The sequence below is a fragment of the Fukomys damarensis genome, unplaced genomic scaffold, assembly GCF_012274545.1.
Source record: "Fukomys damarensis isolate Sample0158 unplaced genomic scaffold, DMR_v1.0_HiC HiC_scaffold_24, whole genome shotgun sequence".
Classification (NCBI taxonomy): domain Eukaryota; kingdom Metazoa; phylum Chordata; class Mammalia; order Rodentia; family Bathyergidae; genus Fukomys; species Fukomys damarensis.
In genome coordinates this window covers 41,612,303-41,633,182 of record NW_022900936.1, presented here as the reverse complement: position 1 = coordinate 41,633,182, position 20,880 = coordinate 41,612,303, and the positions used below count along the sequence as shown (strand labels likewise).

Here is a 20,880-nt window from a genome sequence, read left to right as displayed (position 1 = left end):
TAAATAGATACACCTTAAGAACATAACTTTAAGTAAATAATTTAGACACACAGGTTTTTTCACATTGTTTCTTTTGTGTGAGAAGCTAAAAGTGTAAATAAAGATCAAAATGGACGATGGACAATAGGGAGCACAGGTAAATATTCAAAAGGGAAGTGGAACAAGAAAGGAGGGAGGGGAAGGAAGGGAGGGTATAGGGATAAAAATAATGGAAGGGATAAAAATTAATGGAAGGAAACAATGAAATCAAAGATCTGTAAAGGGAGAGGGAAGAAAGACTGAAGGGAAGGGAGGGGAATGGGAAAAAAAGAATCAAGATATATTACATATGGTTACATATTCCATATGATTAATGTGATCATTATGTACATCAAATTGTACCAATACAATTAATTTTTTAAATAACACATAAAATATTTGAATATTCAGAAATCAATTAGGATTATGGCATGACTCCTCAGATAAAAATTCTGTGTTGCACCGAGTATTTTAGTAAACACGGAAAGTTCTCTGAGAATGTAGCCACAAATGAGATGTCCCAGAGGGACTGTATTATAACAGTAGAGGAAAAGTAAAGAAAGTGGTAAAAACAGACATTCAAATAGCAGCTAAAGAAAGGAAATACATACAATCTAAAACTCTACTTGCTTATAGTCAAATAAAATAACTTCCCCACATACATCATTTCTATTTAAATATTTTTCAGTGATTGAAATGTCACACTGTATCAGTTGCTTATAATTCCTATTAAGCAGAGAGGTTTAATTTCATGTGCTAAGAGACAACCTTACATTACACTGCTACATGTATATCTCATAAAATATCCCAATTATTAAGGAAATCTCATGAAATCATTATTATTGATCTATCTTTAAAAATAAATTAATTAATGCATAAGTCATATGCCCCAAATTACAGAGCTTATAAATGAGTAACACAGTTTTCAATCCATAACCCATCTTCTTAATGGCTACATTTTGCTGGCTTTGTATGCACAGAATATTTTCTACTACCAGTAATTCCACTTGTAGGTTATTTTCTTTATTAATTTCAGTTAAATTCCATAGGAGAATTACATTTTTAAAAAATGAATGGCTCTTCACAATTCCTCTCTACCAATAATAGCTGGGATAGATTTTTGTTTATTTTGGACTGGGTCTACCTTTATAAATCAGTCACAGTGCATTTGATTTAACAGAAACAAAAGTCTTCATTTTGCACCATTTATTTGGCATTTTGTAGAAGAATGTAAAAGACACAAGAAACAACACACATGCCAACAGGCAACAGCAGAGTACCAACTCTAAGCAATGGCTTCTAAATGTTTCAGTCACTCAGTACTTAAAGATCCACAGTCAAAAGAGGTAACAGAAGGTAAATGAAGACAACCTCAGCCTCTAGGAATCCATCTGTACTGTGGACCTTAATCTTCTCTACCTTGCTTTTATTCACTTGTACATGAACATTGGTCAATTGCTGCAAAGTACCCTATGTCAAAAATGAAATATAAGTGTTTGCTTCAAAAAGTAGTAACCTGGCCAGATTTGCACTGATTTTGCTTCTACTCTATACTTCTCAATTTCTTGAACCCATAGTGCAAGAAAACATTTTTGAAGATGGTGGAAAGATTAATAACCTGATAGTGAGACCTTTCCTTCCACCACAAATTTATTTTATAGTATTAAATGAGCCCTCATTTAATTTTTCTTAAAATGAAATAACATTTTAAATGTTTGCGCTTTTTCATAAAATTGATTGATTTTTAAACGGTCATATATTTCTCCTAATTTTCAGGAAAATATAGCCCCATCATTAAGATGAATATGACAATGTTCTAGAGTTGAAACAGTACACTGATCTCTACATTTTGAAGTATATTTTAAGATAGCCAATGTTACATCAAGGTCTGGCATTAATCGTACCAGAATGAAGGCTGAGTGTGCCCAAAGAAATAGTTTTTTTGTGTGATAGTTAATGAGCAATAGTAAGTTTTCTGAGGACTTACAGAACATGTAAGAGCAAATAAAGTGTATATGAAAAAATCAATTTATAAAATAGTTCATTTTCAAACTATACTGTCTACTTTAGAAGACATAAAAATAAATTTTACCCAAGTATAAACAAAGCTTCCAGATTTTGCTCTCACACTTATTAAAAATGGTTAGGAAAATATTCAAAACAAGCACAAGCATCCACATTTTAAAACTACAGGTGTATAAAAAATGGGATATTATTCAGTTTCAAATATATACAAGATGTCATGCCATGTTAAGACACAGAGAGAACTAAAGTGCATATTATGAAATGAAAGAGGCCAATCTAAAAGCCTACATCTATTGAGGGATTCTAACTAAATGGCATTCTGGAAATGGCAAACTATGAGAAAGGAGAAAGACCAGTAGTTGCCAGGGGTTAAACAGGAGGGATGAAAGGCATAGAGAAATTTGTGCAAACCAATTGAACTAAATCTATTTGGTAATATAATGATGAAAAGCATTATAAATTTATTCAAATCTGTAGAATGTAGTGAACCCTAATGTAAAGTATGGATTCTGAACAATAATGATATGTCAATATAGGCTCATAAAAATATACATATACATACACATACACACACACACACACACACACACACACACAACACACTTGTGGGGAATTTTGAAACAGGAGCCAATGCATCAAAACATAGGCTGCTAGTTTTCAACTACAAATTTCATACCATTGTGTGTTTGTACAGAATATACACACATGACCAAACATGTATATGTATGCACACACAAATACACCTGTATATACACACATACATACACATGCACAAGGGGAAACAGATTTAGTTTTTATTATGAGACAAAAAGAGTGGGCTGAACTACATTATCTCTTGGCCACCGGCCTGCTTCTAAAGGACTATAGTCTTGTCGTATACTCTGCCTGGAGTATTGCTTTATCCATTGAAGTAGTTGTTTGGGGTACTATTGCTTACCCTTGTATCTCACTACCCTTGAAGCTGATCTAATAACCAGCTATTTTTTACCAAAAAAGAAAACATTTTTTTGGGGGGGTACTGGGGATCAAACTCAGGCCCTTGTGCTTGTGAGGCAGGCGCCAAAACCACTGAGCTAAATCCCTGGCAAAAAGAAAATAGTTTTAACACACTTACTCGTTACTTATTAGCAGGTTAACAAAATTCGTTTTCCTATATCATCTTGTTAAAAATTTTGCTTACTGGCCCATTTTTCTTCAAACAATTGCCACACTGTTTCTTTTCAATTGCAAGAAACCATATATAGCTACAGAATCTAGAGCAACCAAATTTGTTAATGACACATCATTATAAAAATTAAAGAAAGTTACATTATTATTTATGTTTAAATATCTTTGGTAAATGGACAGCTCAGTCTCATTGATTGTTTTACTCAATATAACATAATGTTACTATGTTATTACAGCAATGTAATTTGCCATTTTTATTCTCTAGATTTCAAGTAGATGGACTTAAAAATACCTTTGAGTTAATGAATATAAACTTACAGAATGACAACCTTTTTTCAAAAAAGTCAGTGAAGCACACATTTTTAGCCAAGTATTTTCTTCTGATGCTTCTAGTTTTGTATAGTTATTTTTGTTAACGAATATCAGAAGTAATAATCATTGGAAATCAACTTATCAGGGCTCACGACATACTGAAATATAAATGGCATATTGAAATACCATTACCTTTCTCAAAGAATTTATAATTTAATGCTATACAAGTAAAATAAAGATAATAATTATAATGTAATTATAACTGTGTATAATGTAATTGTGATAAAAGCTCTGTAACAAGATTATCATCAAGCTTTTGCTCTTAAAATGTCCTAAAGTTTAGACATGACAGGCTTTCATGAAATAGATCTATAGATGCATAATATTTTAACATTAGCCTTTACATACATGCAAAATTAATTCCCAGTTTTGGTGTATTGCTTTTTATTTCAGATTTTAAAATATCAGGGGTACTTCCTATTACTTTCCTTGGTTCTTTTATTTAAAACTTAACTGTATTGATTAGTTTTAAAATCCATATAGTCAAAGTTAAATTTATTTTTAGATTTTTTTATGTTTATGTCAGTTGTTTCTAGGTGATTGAATCTATATGAATCTTTACTGTGTACTTTATACTATTTATGTTTTAATTATTTGTGTAATTATAAAATTGCTACCCCTTCTCTTCATTACAATGCATTTATATATTTTGAATGGAGATTTGATAGATTTTCAAAAGCAAGTAAAATCTGATATGTAGGTTTTAAGATTAGCCTTAGGACCAAAAAATACCCTTTCAAAGTAATTTTGATAATTATCTCCTGTCTTTTGGAGTTAGGAAATAAACAACAAATAAATACTTATTACTTTTAAAATTTCACTGCAAATCAAAAAAATATTATAAGTTCTTTTGTGAAGATGTGTGAACAAAAAAGAATTAAATTATCTACTGTCATTCACATACTATACCTAGAAAAGCTTGAGGAATTTGATAAAAGTATTATAATTTATTAGTTAAGTTCATAATCTACTCAGAATGGATTCATAACAGCTTGACATTCTTTTATACAAAATTTCATAAAACACACATGATGCTTTTTAATCAGATAATTTGCATGCTTTAAACCATTATTTCAAACATTTTTGAAAATCCAAACTTTGATATTGATATTTGTAAAAACAAGAAAATAAATGTTAAATTCAAACTACAATGTGGACTTCTTAACTTAGTCAACTCTGGGGCCTATAAAACGAACTGTTATAGAAAAAGAATCTTGCTACTTAAAAAATATGTTACACATGAATTTGCCGTTTTCCTAGAGACTTTTCCAACCTGGCTCCTATGGAGCTGCAGCGTGTACATCCCGAGCAGAAGTAACACCGGGTCTGGTGAGGCCGTCTCTTCAGTGCCTTCTTGAATTGTCCCCCCTTTTAGCAGTGTTGAAAATAGGTCTGGAAAAGCATAGGAAATCTATATCAAATTTTCCTTAGGAGGTTTTTGTCCATATTGTTTTAGCAACTTTGCATGGTGAAGGTGCTATATGGTATGACATCAAATATTCATTCTCAATAATGAGCTGCACAAGTCATATTTAAAATATCCTCATGAAAAATAATTACATTTTATTCATCCAAATTAGGATGTATTTGAAAATGTGCATGTGTATAAATGTATTCTTAGAACTACACATACACATACACAATGTCTAAGAAAAGCTGAATCATTTAGGATTGTATTCTTTATGTAAAAAGAAGTATAATACTTCAGAACAATATGGGACTTCTGATACACTATATTTACAAGTTGGATTTTAAAAAATATGTTAAATGTTTTGTGATATGTAATTTAGAAAACATTTTCTTATAAGGAATATTTCCATGGGTTATACCAAATGACAAGTCATATCTATCACGTGTGTTTTATGCACATGTATTAACCAAAAATTAAAATATCACTAATTATATTTTAATTTAGAATGAAAAAGTTAATATTGTATCAGGAAACTACATCTTTTAATCAATTGATTCAAATAATCAATTTAATACAATAATTAGTTGTAACATAAAAATATCTTTTATTTTACTTTTCCCTAACTTGACTATAGGACAGGTAAATAAGCTACTGATTTAGCTATAGTTTTTTTTCTAACGTACATAAAGATGTTTTTAATATGACTACTGTCTTCATGTTTAATGAATAAGAATCTGATGATAAAAATGTAAAAGAGAGAGGTTGCTAAAATAGTAACTGTTAATCTAAATTCTCTTACTATTTCTAGATCATTTATATTTATATAAGACTTGAGTAAACATCACAGAAAGATACTATTTAAATGAAAGTGGATATGATTTATAATTTATATCACTTATTTCTTTTTGTTACTTGTACACTAAAAGCAAATAAAGAAAAAGACTAAATTTCATAATGCTAGGAACAAAGACGATTTACAGCTATTGTACTTAAAGGAGTTTTTTAATTTAACCTAAATTTAACATATAGGATTGACAATTCTTTAGAGAAAGATATCTTCAATTACCTGATTCTTTTATGGTACTAAATTTGTTCATGATCGTCTTAATTTCATTTGGTTTCTTCACTGTCCCCTCATATTATAACTTTCTATAAATTTTACTAATATCTTTAAATATTTTAAAATGATATAAATATTAAGTAATTTTTACAAATATCCCTCTATACATTTACCATATGACTATTATATCATTGCATAAAGAAAAAAGCATAGTTATTGAAAATGTAGCTTACTTAACAAAGAACAAATTAGGAGTATCTGCTTCTATTTGAGATATATATATATATATATATATATATTGTTTGTTTGTTTTTGTTTTTTTTTTTTTTTGGCACCGGGGATTGAACTCGGGTCCTTACACTTGGAAGGCAGGCCACCAAACCGCTAAGCTAAATCCCCAGCCCCTGATGATATATTATTTTAACTGATCATTCCAAAGCTCTGGATCTGATTATGCCTAAACCATGGTTAATAAAATATTAAAGCATGCTGAAAATCATTTCTGTAAATAAATTGTCATTTATAGAAATGGTAATTTACCATTAGAATTATAAATCTAAAATGTATTAATTTTATTTTCTTAATGTTATGGCAGAATACAATTAGATTAAAATTTACCATTATTAAACTTGAAAAACAAAAATGTAAACCAAAGTGGTAATGAAGGAAAATAAGAAATTGTCATAGTTTTCAGGACATTAAAGTTAAAAGCAAAATTGCCAATATTTACAGAGTATTATATTTATAAACAACCTTTTGTGGATAAACTATGTGCAAATGTATTTCTATAAATGAAATTTATCAAAATATGAAAATATATTTTGCATTTGAAAGAGAAATTATATTAACACCTCATTTTAGCAGGAACAATAATATATTGTGGGGAGAAAAGCCATAATTTAATGATATGATATTTAAGAAAACTTTAATACTAAACAATCAGAAAACTGGATGAGTTGAATGTGTGTTCAGACACAGATGGCTGTGGCAAAAAGCCTAGAAGTAGATGATATGTCTTAAAGATCATTTGTAACATAAGCAACTTATCCATGTTTTCCAATGGATCTATAACAACAAGAACTCATAAAGGATACTGTACTAAATATCTGACGAGACCAAAGTAAAACATTTAAAAGATAGTAATATTTTAACAAGGCTCTCATGAAATTTCTGCCCAACATATAGTTACTTTGGATAAGGAAACAGAATCCAAAAGATTGAAAATAGCAAATTGTACAAGAAAACAAAAAGAACCAGGGAAAAGTATGTTATTGAACAAAAGCACAGCCTGTGACAAAATTTTCTCAGAGATATGATAAAATGTGCTGACATTTTATAGCAGATATGAAAACTGCATTTTCCATGAACATCTTTAAATAATAGATTCCACAAGCTTGCAGATGCTTCAGTGGATGAAAGGTTGGGTATTCCCCCAAAAGTAACACACTGTTATCAAATTATCAATGTAGTTATTTTTGGAGGTAGAACCTTTGAGTGGTGACTCTGTTATGAGGATGAACTCTTCACAGATGAAATTAGTGAGACTCCACTAACACCTTTGCTTTTTCCACCGTATAAAGACACAGTGAAAAAACAAATGAAGAATGGGCTCTTACCAAGTATGTCAGTGCCTTGAACTTGAAATTTGCAACACTCTACAACTATGAGATGTTTATTTTTTTTATTTTTCATTATTATTTTTTGTACCAGGGATCCAACTCTGCACCTTGCGCTTACAAGGCAGGCATTGATACCACTGAGCTAACTCCCTGGCCCAGAGATAAGTTTTTCTTTCTTTCTTTTTCTTATTCAGTTTATTGGTACTTTTTAGGTATACAATTCAATTACATTCATCGTGGGAATCTTGTATCTTTACATGATGCATCTTGGTTCTTATATTTCCCCACACCCCCACCCTCCCTTCACCCCCTCTACCCTTCCCTATTTACAAAGACTTTGTTTCCATTTTTTCCTTTTCTCATATTTTTTCTTTTCCCTTCTCCCCCCCTTTCCCCCCTTCTCCTACTCCTTTATCTCTTCTTTTCTATAAGCTACCTGGTCTATGGTACCTTGCTATAGCAGTCAGAACAGAATAAGACAGATACTATAACAGGAGGAAAATGACATATTAGCAAGTGCATATTCTTTTACTTTCAGAGTGATTACATCAAATAATTAGATAAAATACAAGTTCATTAATTAATATCAGGAAATATTTAAGTATCACACATTAAACGTTTTAGGTAATTTAAGCTAGAATTGTAAGAAAAGATTTGAACTACAGTTTAAAGGAAGTAAGGTGGAATTTTGTGCCAGCAATGGTCAGAGATCTGTATGAGGTGGATATACAGAGGTAAGTGAATTCTGGAGTCAGAAAACCTTCCAGAATGCAGAGCTAAGGATCAAAAGATAGCCTATAGCATCACAAGTCCAGGTAGGATCAAAACACATTGCCTTAAGAAATGCATGCTCTGGCCCTCTCCTCCCCATACTCTGATTTAGTACTTAGATTAGCCCTAAGGTCAGTCATGTAGCAGACCACCCTGTCCTTTCTAGGTCCCTGCATAAATTCCTATGCAGAACTCAGCCCTCCTTTGTCCTTTATCTTGCTTCCTGGTTTTATCAATGACTAGTCACAGAGGCTGCAGTTCAGGGCCTTCCTTATCAGACTCTCTCACAGTGAGGAGTCTCTGGTCAGGGCAGCCCCGCTGGGCCCTCTTGAGTATGAACTGGACATTGACTAAAAGTAATCTTTTAGTTATCTTTCATCCTTTGTGCTGTGCCACAGTGGTGGACTGCAACAGAATTTTCTAAGCATACTGATTCCTCAAGTACAAAAATGAATAAACAAATGAAGCAATAAAATGATGAAAACTATTAAAGATACGTGTTCCTTAGAATAAAATGAGTATTAATATAATTTTGGCATTAAAGTGTTTAAAGTTCCCAATAATAATAATTGAAAACTACAGAGAATCAATAGAAAACAACTGGTAAGATTATGAGAAGAAGCTGAAATAAACTGGAATTTAAACAAACACACAAAGCAATTTATAAAAAGAGCACGAATATGATAAAATTACAATAACCAAAGAAGATTACGTGAAGTAATTTTGGAAAACCTGAGATAATCAAATATAAATGCTATTCATGTGTTTGTGTTGGAATATTTTTTAAACTGAAAAATATTTCAAAGGTTTCAAAAGCCCACTTTAACTTGGGAATACTACAAAATATCGAATATTTGTGTATGTTGTCCTACTACACAAATTCTTATGTTGACGTCCTAACCCTCAATATGGTGGTACTGGGAGTTGGTTCTTTGGCAGGTAATCAAGTCACAGGAGTGAAGCTTTCATGAATGGGATTGGTTCTCTTTTAAAAAGAACCTGAGTGCTGTGTTGTTTTTTCCCAAATATGAGGAGACAAGGAGGAGTCAGTAGTCTGCAACACAGAAGGCAAGAAAGCAGCCCTCACCACAACCTAAGCAGGCAACCTGATCTCAGACTTTCAGCTTGCAGAACTGTGAAAAATAAATTAACATCATGTACTGTATACCTAAAATGTACCAATAAACTCAATGAGAAAAAAAAAATCATGTTCTCAAGGCACCGGGTCTAAGACACTTTGTTACAGCAGTGCCATCAAAGATACATATACCTAGCAGAGGTGGCTTGCTATATGCTCCCATTTTTGGTAGGGCACATCATGCCCTGCTCTTTAGTATTTTAGACAAGATTGGCCTATGGTACTGTAAGACTTGAATAAACTAAAGTTACTCCATGCTAATAGGCCAGACTGTGCTTCTTCATATGCTAATTGCTACCTTGGTTAACAGCCCGCACAGGGGCAAATGGTTTGACAAAGGGTGACCATACAACATTTCCTGCATAAAATAAGCAATGTGTTTGCAGTCTTCTTCTGTGAATTCCCTGACTCTTTGTTTAGAAAAACCTTATACTTCTGTGAATTCCCTGACTGTTTAGAAAAACCTTATAAAAAGTACCTCAGCCCCTGAGCAGTTGCCTCTCTGAGCTACCTGGCTCTTGGAGTGCTGTCTGGCCAGACTAATAAAGGTCTATTTACCATCTAGCCTGGTGTGCTCCCTCCTGAGTTTCTCGTTTCTCTGTCAGCTCCCGGAGCCTCGCTGGGTGTTAGGGCCCAGCATCATGGAGGCCTTTTTGGCTGCTCACGGCTTTCGGAAGTAAGGCCCTGGGTCTTGCCTCCAGAGCCATCGCTGGGCTATAGGACTCGGCATCGTGAAGGCCCTTTCGGCTGTTCACGCTCCGTGGAGTGGAAGTGAGACTTTAACAATAGAAAAATCTAATGGTAAAAGATAGCAAAATTTTCTCTTAAGTTGCTGTCTTTGTTTGGGATGCAGTAATTGAACCCCAACGATTGCAGGGATTAAATCGTAAATGTTTATTTCTCACAACTATGAAAGCTGCAAAGTCCAAGATCAAGGTACTGCCAGATCCCATGACTAATGAGGTCCTTTTCTTGGTTTGCTTGTAAGATAGTTTATCATAATATCACCACTTGGGCAAAAGTAAGGATGCAAACTGTCCTCTTATATGAGTATAAAACTCCAGCATAAGGCCCTATTCTCATGACCTAATTAATCCCAACCCCCTAAACTTTAAATACTATCACACTGAAGATTAGGCTTCAACATACAGATTTTGAAGAGACACAAACACTTAGCCAACAACATTCCACTCACTGATCCTGAATATCCATTCTCTTTTTGCATGTGAAATAAACCCATTCCATCCTAGCATCCCAAAAGTCTTAACTTGTTCCATCATCAAGTGTAAAGTTCAATGTCTCACTTAAATAGTATCTAAATTCTAAATCAGATATAGGTCAGATTAAGTATTGTTCCTGAAGCAAAATTCCTCTCTAGCTCTGATCACATGAAACCAAATGTATGTGCCTCCATACAATGTGGAGGCAGAAATAGACATTCTCATTCTAGAAGGAAAAAATAGGGAAGAATCGGGAGTGACATCCAAAACAAGTCTAAAACTAGTACGGAAAGTCCCAGGAGACATAAAAGTTTGTAAAAGCTACCCACACAGTGGCTGTGTTGGTCCTACACATATTCAGCTCTCTGCTGGGCAGGGGTCATCCTTTATACCTCCACCTGCTGGCTTCATACCCTTGGCTTCTTCTAGAAGCCATCTGGCCTGCTGTAAACTAAACTGTGGGTCTGATGATCTCTACATTGCCTTTGGGGGACTTCTTTTCTCGAAGGACAACATATATTCTCAGTTTTCCTTTATTTATACACTTTTCTGTTTCCTTTCATCTCAAATGGCTGCTGTAATCCTATCTCTGTTCCCAGTGTCTCCCTAAACAGCTGATTAACTCTGGTTAACACCCACACTAATCTCCTTCATCAAGTGCACTCCACCACATCCTTGCCACAGCTTTCTAGCTTTCTAATCATGCTACTTTATTGTTTCTGTAATGGACAGGTGGAGAATTATCCAAAATCATTGAGTTGAAGTTATATTTCCATGACAATTCAGTCTTCATTTCTTTCTCACATTTTACAACAAACAAAAGGAATCTTCAACAACTTGCTTAGAAATATTCTCAGCAAAAATACCCAATTTCGATGGTCCACAAAATGCTAAAAAATGCAAATAATTCAACCAACTTATTTGATACAGAATCACTAGGATTGTCTTTTTGCCACTATACAATATATTCCTCATTTTCATCTGAGAACTAAGCAGCAGGTTGTTACAATCTATATTTCTATACTTCATACATGATTATTCATGTATTAAATAAGAAAACAGGAGATTTTTCTACAACTCTTTTTCTAAGTCCTCACCAAAATCATCTTCAAAAATTTCTTCATAGAAATATTCTATTTTTCTAGCATGGATTTCAAAACTCTTCCAGCCTCCATTTATTAACTAGTTATAAAGCCACTTTAATTATTTTTTAGTTATTGTCACCATACCATTTTATTTGTATTTAGGTAGTCAGAACACTATGCATGCTTTAGTACCCAATATTTACTTCTCATAGTACTGAAATACTGGCAGATGTAGCATCTGGTGAGGGTAGTCCTCTGGTCTGCAGACGGCTACATTCCCTATGTTATTATTATTTTTTTTAATTCATTAAGTTTATTGGAACATTATAGGTATACATTATGATCCCATTTATCATTGGGAACCCATACCTGTATATGATGTATCTTTGTTCTTATTTTTCCCCATAACCCTTCCCTGCCTTCCATCCTTCTATCCCTATTTACAAAAGCTTTGTTTCCATGTTTTTATTCTTTTCTCATTTTTTCGTTCCCTCTTTCTTTTCTCTCATCCCCACCCCGCCTTAGCTCTCCTTCCCCTTTGAACCTTTCGTTTCTATTTCACAATATCAATTATACATTTTGATCATCATTTACATTTTTCTCACACCAGAAAAATTCCCTCTTTCCTCCCATCCCCACCCCGCCTTAGCTCTCCTTCCCCTTTGAACCTTTGGTTTCTATTTCACAATATCAATTATACATTTTGATCATCATTTACATTTTTCTCACACCAGAAAAACAATTTGCTATTTACATATATGTGTCCTATTTATTTCACTTAAGAGTATGGTCTCAAGGTCCATCCATTTAGCTACAAATGTCTCCAATTTATCATTCTTTATGGCTGAGTAGTAATCTTACATGACGGGTGGGGGAAGGGAGGTGAGAAAGGAAGAGAGAGAGGGGGGAACAAGGGGAGGGAAGGGGGAAGGAGGAGAGAAAGAGAGACAAAGAGAAAGAGACAGAGAGGCAGAAGAGAGATAGAGAGAGGCAGAGAGAGATTGAGAGATTGATTTTCTCTACCTTCTTATAAGGGCACTAATGCCATTCCTGGGGGCTGTAGTCTCGACCTAATTACCTCCAAAAGGCTCCACCTTGAAACAGCATATTATAGATTAGGTTTCAACATATGAATTTAGAGGTGAGGCACAATCATGTATTCACCAAAATCTCTCATTATATTTCTAAATCCACCTCCGCTGTGCATATTCTTGGATTAATAATGGGTGGGGGTAAATACAAATGCTTTCTGGTTTTGACAACTAGGTCCTTAACCCTAAGGAATGAAAAGATTTTTGAGCCACTTTCTACCCTTGATCGTATAATGAGAGCTTCAATACAACAAAAGCAATGTTAGTGCTTTTCTGACCTAAAAATGAAGCAAAATAAATTCAAAATTAAATTTCAGTTGATTATGTGACATGATATTAGAGATGTTCAGAGCTTGCTAGAAAGGAAGAAATTAGAATACAATGAAATAAGAATAAAAATGCTTCTACATAATACTGGTAGAAGATAAATTTAAGATGTCAGGACACAAAATAAATATCAAAAATAAATTTACCAATTTAATGGTGTTAAATGATATTGTTAGATTTTATTTGAAAAGTCCACTGAAATATTTTTTATTGAGTTTATTGGTACATCTTAGGGATACAGTACAGTTATACTCATTACTGGGATCCTGTACCTTTACATGACAGGTCCTGGTTCTTACATTTTCCCCTTAGCCCTGCAACACTTTGTTTCCATTTTTTCCTTTTCTCATATTTTTCCCTTCTCTCCTTTCCCTTACTTCTTTCCCCTTCCCTACTCTTTAGCCCTTTTCTTCCTATTTCACATCATCAATTATACAATTTGAACCTTATTTACACTTTCTTTCACACCAGAGAAACTATTCAGTATTTACACGTGTCCTATTTATTTTTAAGACTATGGCCTCAATATGCATCCATTTATCTATAAATGACTTTAGTTTCTCATTCTTTATGGCTGAGTAGTACTCCATTTTATAGAAAAAATACATCTTTATCCAGTATCCAGTTGATGGGCACTTGGGCTGTTATCAAATTTTAGCTATTGCAAACCATGCAGCTATGAACATGGGTGCACATATATCACTATGGTAAGATTCTTTTACTTCTTTTGGAAAGATACCCAGCAGGGGAATCGCTGGGTCAAATGGGACTTCTTATCCTAGTTGTTTAAGGTATCTCCGTATCATTTTTCACAGTGGTTGCACCAGTCTGCACACCCACCAACAATGAAGAAGGGCTTCTTTCTCCCCACATCCCCACAAGCAGATTGGTTGATTTCTTGATAGCAGCCATTCTTTCTGGGGTGAGGTGGAACCTCAGTGTTGTTTACATATGCATGTCTCAAATAACCAGTGATGTTGAACATTTTTTCATACGTTTGTTTGCTGCTTTTACTTCTTTGACTGAGAAGTGTCTGTTCATTTCAGATGCCCATTTTTGAACCAGGTCTTTATATTTGGGGGATCTGATTCTTTTTGAGTTCTTTATATATTCTAGACAGTAGACCTTTGTCTGAGGAACAGCTGGTAAATTTTTTTTCCCCACAATGTAGGTTGTCTTTTAGTTCTGATGGTGGTTTCACTTGCAGTGAAGAAGCTTTTTAACAAGATGAGATCCCACTTGTGGATTCTTTGTGCTAGTTCCCATGCTACTCAGGACTTGTTCATAAAGTCTTTTCCTCTGCCAATGTCTTCAAGAGTTCTACCTAATTTATCCTCCAGCAAGTTTAGTATTTCTGTTTTATATCTTTAATCCACTTGGATTTTAGTTTAGTGTGTGGTGAAAGATAAGGGTCTAGTTTTAATCTTTGGCAGGTTGAAATCCAACATTTTCCAACACCATTTATTAAAGAAGCTATCTTTCCTTCACTGAGGATGATGAGGTAGCTCAGTACATCTGGGTTTGTTTCTGTATCTCCCAATCTATTCCACTGATCCTCAGGTCTTTTTTTTTTTTTTTTTTTTTTTTTTTTTTTTTTTGCCAGTATCATGCTATTTTTATCACAGCAACTTAGTAGTATAGTTTCAAGTTGGGAATTCTGATACCCCTTGTCATGTTTTTGTTGCCTAGAACATCTTTTGCTGTTCTAGGTCTCTTCTGGTTCCAAATGAATTTCTGGATTATTTTCTCTAGTCCTGTGAAATCTATTCTTGAAATTTCAATAGGGATTACATTGAATCTGCATAGCATCTTCGGTAGTATGGCCATTTTTGTTCTGGGAATGAACAATATGAATACTTGAGATATAATTAAAAGAAACAGATGCTAAAAGTGATAGCCATTTGAAAGAAGAGTTTCATATTTTATATACCTCACCCTATCTACAGTGACGGCATGCATTCTCATATGTACAATGTGAAGGAAGGTCATGACAGAGGATAAATAGAAATGAGGTAGAAGAAATGAAGATTTCTGAAACAATGAAGATGGTAATATTAAAACTGTACACTAGGACCGAGGATTTAGCTCAGTGGTTTGGTGGCCAGCCTTGCAAGTGGAAGGACCCGAGTTCAATCCCTGGTACAAAAACAAAACAAAACAAAACAAACAAACAAACAAACTGTACATTTAAGAAAGCCTGCAGCTTTAAGACACAAAAAATTATTTAAGTTTTCTAAAATCCTTAAAGAAAGTAAGTTCATAAACCAGGTTCTGGGACTGTGCCTTTTGGCTGTATGTTGTGCTCCTTCCTAGAAACACTCATCTACACCAGTAAATTTTCTCTTTCCTATTAACTCCTGTCCTCAGAAAGCTCACTATTAAGACAGAGAGCATATCTCAGCTTCAAACACATGTAAATGGTTTGTATTTTAATCTAACCCACCAAATGGGCAAAACCAGATACTAGAATACACATCTTAGACAACACATTCTAAGGACACCTCTAATCCCTATAAATATATCCAGATTAAATTATTAGGTATCTCTCTCAATCTTGACTGTCCACACTCTGTTTCTTTGTATGTGTACTTTTGAAAGTCTGTGCAACAAAGCGCTTTGCATGTTTTACTGGTGCATCCTGAAAATTCTTTTTCTGTGATGAAAATCAGCCACCCTCCATTCTGCCCCATGGGTGGGGTTGGCAAGTTCCCCATCTCCACTTTGGGGACCTTTTTTGACCCTATCTAGGCACAACTAGTATACTGTTGCAGTTTTACTGATCCTCTGGTGGAAAGGCAACGTTAGGAAATTTTGCCCTTTAGAGCCCTTGGAAAATAGGACTAGAGGATGGGGCTATGAATGTGGAGCCAAAAGTTGCACATCCATACCCCTCAGGTGTTAGTTGACTCACATTATTCTTGTACTAATCAGACTAAAAGTAACCAGGAGAAATAAAACTGACATCCTGAAAAGCATAGTGGTAATTTTAGCACCTACTCTAAGGAAAGTAATAAATTGCAGGACAAGGCTGAAGAAATTCAAGAGGTTCTGTAAACACTCTGGTTTTCCACCAAAATACCTGAATAACCATGTTTTGAGAATAAAAAAAAAGTAAATAAACATACTTCTCTACAGACTAAAATTGTTAGGAAATTGTACATGTTACTTTAAACTCCTCCATTTTATACCTGACTTCCAGGTTCTTCCCAACTTAAGTTTCGTTTTCCTCCCGGAGTTGAATTCTTCCCAGAAATGAAGCCAACATCTGATAAGGGACTTCTGAAGGACTAAGACCTTATAAGGCAATGTGGCCTGCAATAGGTTAAAAAACAGCTTATTCCCCTAAATTGTAAAACTCCCACCCAAGACCCTATAAATGAGCCAACACTCCTTCCCTTGGGACCCGCCTCCCTTTCTTCGCCTCCCAGCCTTTGTGCCTCGCCTGATCTCCTGCCGGACTTCTCGGTGCATGAGTGACCTGATTGGGACGGGGCACCCGAAGGGGCACGCGCGACCCCTTTCAAAAGTACTGTCTGTACAACCAGGTTAAAAAAACAAAACTAGACTGAAATTGATCTAACAAAGCCTGAAGCTAAACCTCTAAAAAAATCATAGAGATCCATTAAAATAACTACTGAGAGAACAGAAACTTTACAGAAAAATAGCAGTAACCACAGTGTCTCAACATAGTATTCATAATTATATAATGTCCTCTATATAATGAAAAATTACTAACAAAAAAGAAATGTGACCTACTGTAAAGAGAAAAACGCATTACTTGAAGCAAATATATAAATGTTGAGCTGACTTAAACAGTTTCAATAAATCTGTTAAGGAATCCATTAGGATACTACAATGAATGACAATATAGAGACTTTCTTGTAAGAGGAAAATTACAAAATAAAACTATAACTTTTAAAAAGCAAGATGAAATTCTGGAATAACACAATGACATATCTAAAATAAAATATCCATTATTTAAGATAAAAGCATATTGTGTGACAGAGGAAAAAAACAAAACAAAACAGTGAACCTAAAGCAGAAATCATTCACTTTACAGGAGACAGAGATGAAAATGAACCTCAGTGCCAAGGCACAAATGAACTTGTCTTGCATACAACTGTTTGGAATTCTAGTATGAGAGTAGAGATAAACTGAAGCATCAATATTATTTTTAAATAGTTATCAAATTTTTCTGAATTTCACTGCAGAAAAATCCACAGATTGTGGGAGCTCAGCAAATTAAAAATAGAACAAAATATAATTATTCCTTTTTAAAACAATTACGGACTTGGGAGATTTTAATTACAGATATTTTTGCTGTGAAAATAAATTAAAGCTTATATGAATCTTTTAAAAATAGTTACAAAGTAGTAATTATTGGAAAAGTGGGCTGTTACTAAATTAATGGAACTGAATACTGGAAAGTAACAAAATCTGAATTATTTCAGTGTAACAAACTGTATGTATCATAATAAAAATGGCAAAGTACTCTTAGAAAAGTGTTAATATTACAGATAACTAAGTAAAGTTCATGATGTGGTTTCATTTTTTTTCAGCTTTAATTGAGTTTATTGTACATTTTAGGGATACAGTACAGCTACATTCATCATTGGGATCTTGTACCTTTACATGACAGGTCTTGGTTCTCATTTTTTCCCCTTGTCCCTGCCCTCCCTTCCCCCCCCCCATCTACAACCACTTTATTTCCATCTTTTCATTATCTCACATTTTTTTTAACTTTAAAATTTTTGTTGTTTTGTTTTCTCAAAGGGGTCTCACTTTGAAGTTCAGGCTTGCCTTGAGGTGACTACATAGACCAGATGGTTAAAATTATACGTAGCATAGATCCAGATGAGGTGGCACACATCAGTAATCACAGCACTTTGGAAGGCTGGAGCAACAGAATCTCAAGTTCAAACTTTCCTGAGCAATTTAGGAAGACCCTGTCTCCATTTAACACGTATAAAAGGGCTAGGGATAGACCTCAGTGAAAAGGCACTGGACTCTGTCCCAGTATTGAAAAATAAAAATGATATGCAGTTCAGAACCCAGAAACAAACATGGAAAATATCTTAAAAGCAAGAGCCATGGGCGAGTTCTCAGAAGTTGCAATGGTTACAATCAGACACTCTAAGGCATGTATCAGTGGTCAAGTCAGACAGTCAACTAGCAAGCAAAGTCCAGTACTGGAAAATCAACACATTTTTAGTCTATTAAATTGGCTAATGAAAAAAAAACTTGTATAATGAGTTCGAAAGAGGCAAGTGACTAAAATGTGAAGCTTTACCAGTGATAAATTTATTAAATAACCAGAGAAAATTTTTGTATAAAATGGAAACCATTCTGAAAATACTTAATATTCACATTTTCATTTAGTCAAGCAATCTTTCTTGGGAGGGTTTCACACTTTTAAGTAAAAAGTGCTGGTTTTGGTGAAGAAGAGTCTTACCTGGGGCTATACATGAAAATGTAGTTACTAATTTTATGCACAATATTTGCTAAATAAATTTGGGGTACTTGGTATCATCATGAAGAAACCATATAAAAGATCTTAGCCTTCATGAGACTTTGCTAGAACTTACTCATAGTAATGATATATAGCAAAAGTTTCATAATAAGCATATTATTTAGCTATAAATAAAACCGATTTTAATGAGTAGTAAAAAATATTTTAAATTATTATTGATTTCACTGTCTGTAGTTATTTTGTAAATATTCTTTATTTGAAGAAAAACTGCTTCCAAACCTTAGCTCTTTCAGGAAAAGCAAACTGCCAGAAAAGGTCATGTGCTTGTGTGTGCACATGTGTGTGCACATGTGCACCTGTGTGTATTTGTGTGTTTAGAGGTAGAATGTGTCAGGAACCAAAATGTCATAATATTTGGTCATTTGTAAAAATATTTGTATGATTTTTGATGTAATAACTTTAAATTTGTTCTGTATATTAAATTACTGTATCACTTCCAATCACCTTGAGATAATTAGGAGAAATAACGATAGGTAAAAAGGAGACAAGTGTAATTGTAATTTTAAAATTAAGTCTTTTAAAAGAATTTCAGCTTTAGTTACCCAAAGTTACCCAAAGTACAATGCTTTTTTCCCTTCCAGATAACTCACTTCGAAAATCCTTATGGTCCTAAGTATACAATCAGCCTATAAACTGCACCAGTGGTTTTCACCTATAAATTGAGCCTGCCCACTTTCCCCTGTACTAGTACAGATTCATAAATTGGACAGACTTCCATCCTCAAGGAGACAAGGTGTAGCAGATTTCTAAACTTCAAACACATGCAAATTGCATGAGTTCTAACCCAGCCCAGTAAACAGGTAACCTGACAGACACTAGGAATATACATTCTAGCTGTTTTGAGGGCAACCCAAGAACACATGAATGCTACTATTCCCAGACAATAATGTGCTTCTTTTGAGTGCCAGTACTCCCTCTTGAATACATACTATTTTTTGCCTAAAGAAGCTTTCTCTGCCTCTCACTAATGGTGTGCTGAAACTCTTGACTGTGACATAAATCAGTGGACCTAATACCTACCCTGTGGATGGGTTACTGAGGTCCCCATCTCTTTGGGAGAACCTCCTCTGATCCTGTCCTGTGGCAACATTAGAACCCTTTTCATCACTGTTATTAACAACTGGACATAAACCATTATAATAACATAATGAATAATTACAACTGCCATGCATTTCCTTTTTTTTTTTTTTTTTTTGGTACCGGGGATTGAACTCAGGTCCTTGCGCTTGCAAGGCAGGCCACCGAACCACTGAGCTAAATCCACGGCCCTCTGCCATGCATTTCTTGTTACTTGATGGGATAATATCAGACTATTGTTTATTATGTTCCAAATATATTGTGTATCCATATTGTCCGTTCTCTCACTTCTTCACAATTCAAAACTATTTCACAACTTTAACTTTTTTCCAATTTCAATTTAAAACTTAGAGTCATACATTTACTCTGTATCTTAGTAATTTCACAACTAATTTTTTCCATTCTAAGAAATATTTATATATCCTAAAATGTCACTGTTTCCTATTACTTATGAGATGTTAATGAAATGGTACTATTAATGTAATGGCACTATTATGAGAATGCTAATGCTATTCCATCACACGTAATTTCACAGAGAAAACTTTAGAAATATAAGTTGAGTTATAAAACTCCTAAGTACAAAAACTATTTGCTATCTAGATAATTGTAGTCTTAAGTATAAATATAATTAACTAAAGTTTTTATAAATATGTTTAGCTAAGAATAATGAATAATAGGTGAATAATGAAGGTCTTCAACTTTTGAAACTTAGAAATAATTACATTAGTAGTATAAAGAAGATAAACTAAACCAATTTAATTCCTTCTAAAATCTGCAGTTTGAACCTATTGAATATTCATCATTTTTCATTATTTCTAATTTCTGTTTTTAATTAAAGTGAGTATACATTAAATGCGAAGAAAATAGTTCCGGTTTAAGTAACGAAATGCAAAAATAAAATTACTAACTGAAGTACACTCATATGTATCATATAAAAGCTTTTAAAATATTTTGTTTAAAAAATTTCCC

At 33.8% G+C, this 20,880-nt stretch overlaps 1 protein-coding gene across 4 annotated transcripts in view; it reads right to left on the bottom strand.

The window, feature by feature from the left end:
* The window catches only part of Epha6 (EPH receptor A6), an 891,558-nt gene that overhangs the window by 762,729 nt on the left and 107,949 nt on the right, over positions 1-20,880 (bottom strand). The window contains exon 3 of one of the 4 annotated variants that reach the window (XM_010644584.2): positions 4,856-4,974. The exons of the other annotated variants lie outside the window; for them this stretch is intronic. Coding sequence (XP_010642886.1) covers positions 4,856-4,974 — 119 coding nt within the window. The remainder of the gene's footprint in view (positions 1-4,855; positions 4,975-20,880) is intronic. 4 annotated transcript variants of the gene reach the window in all.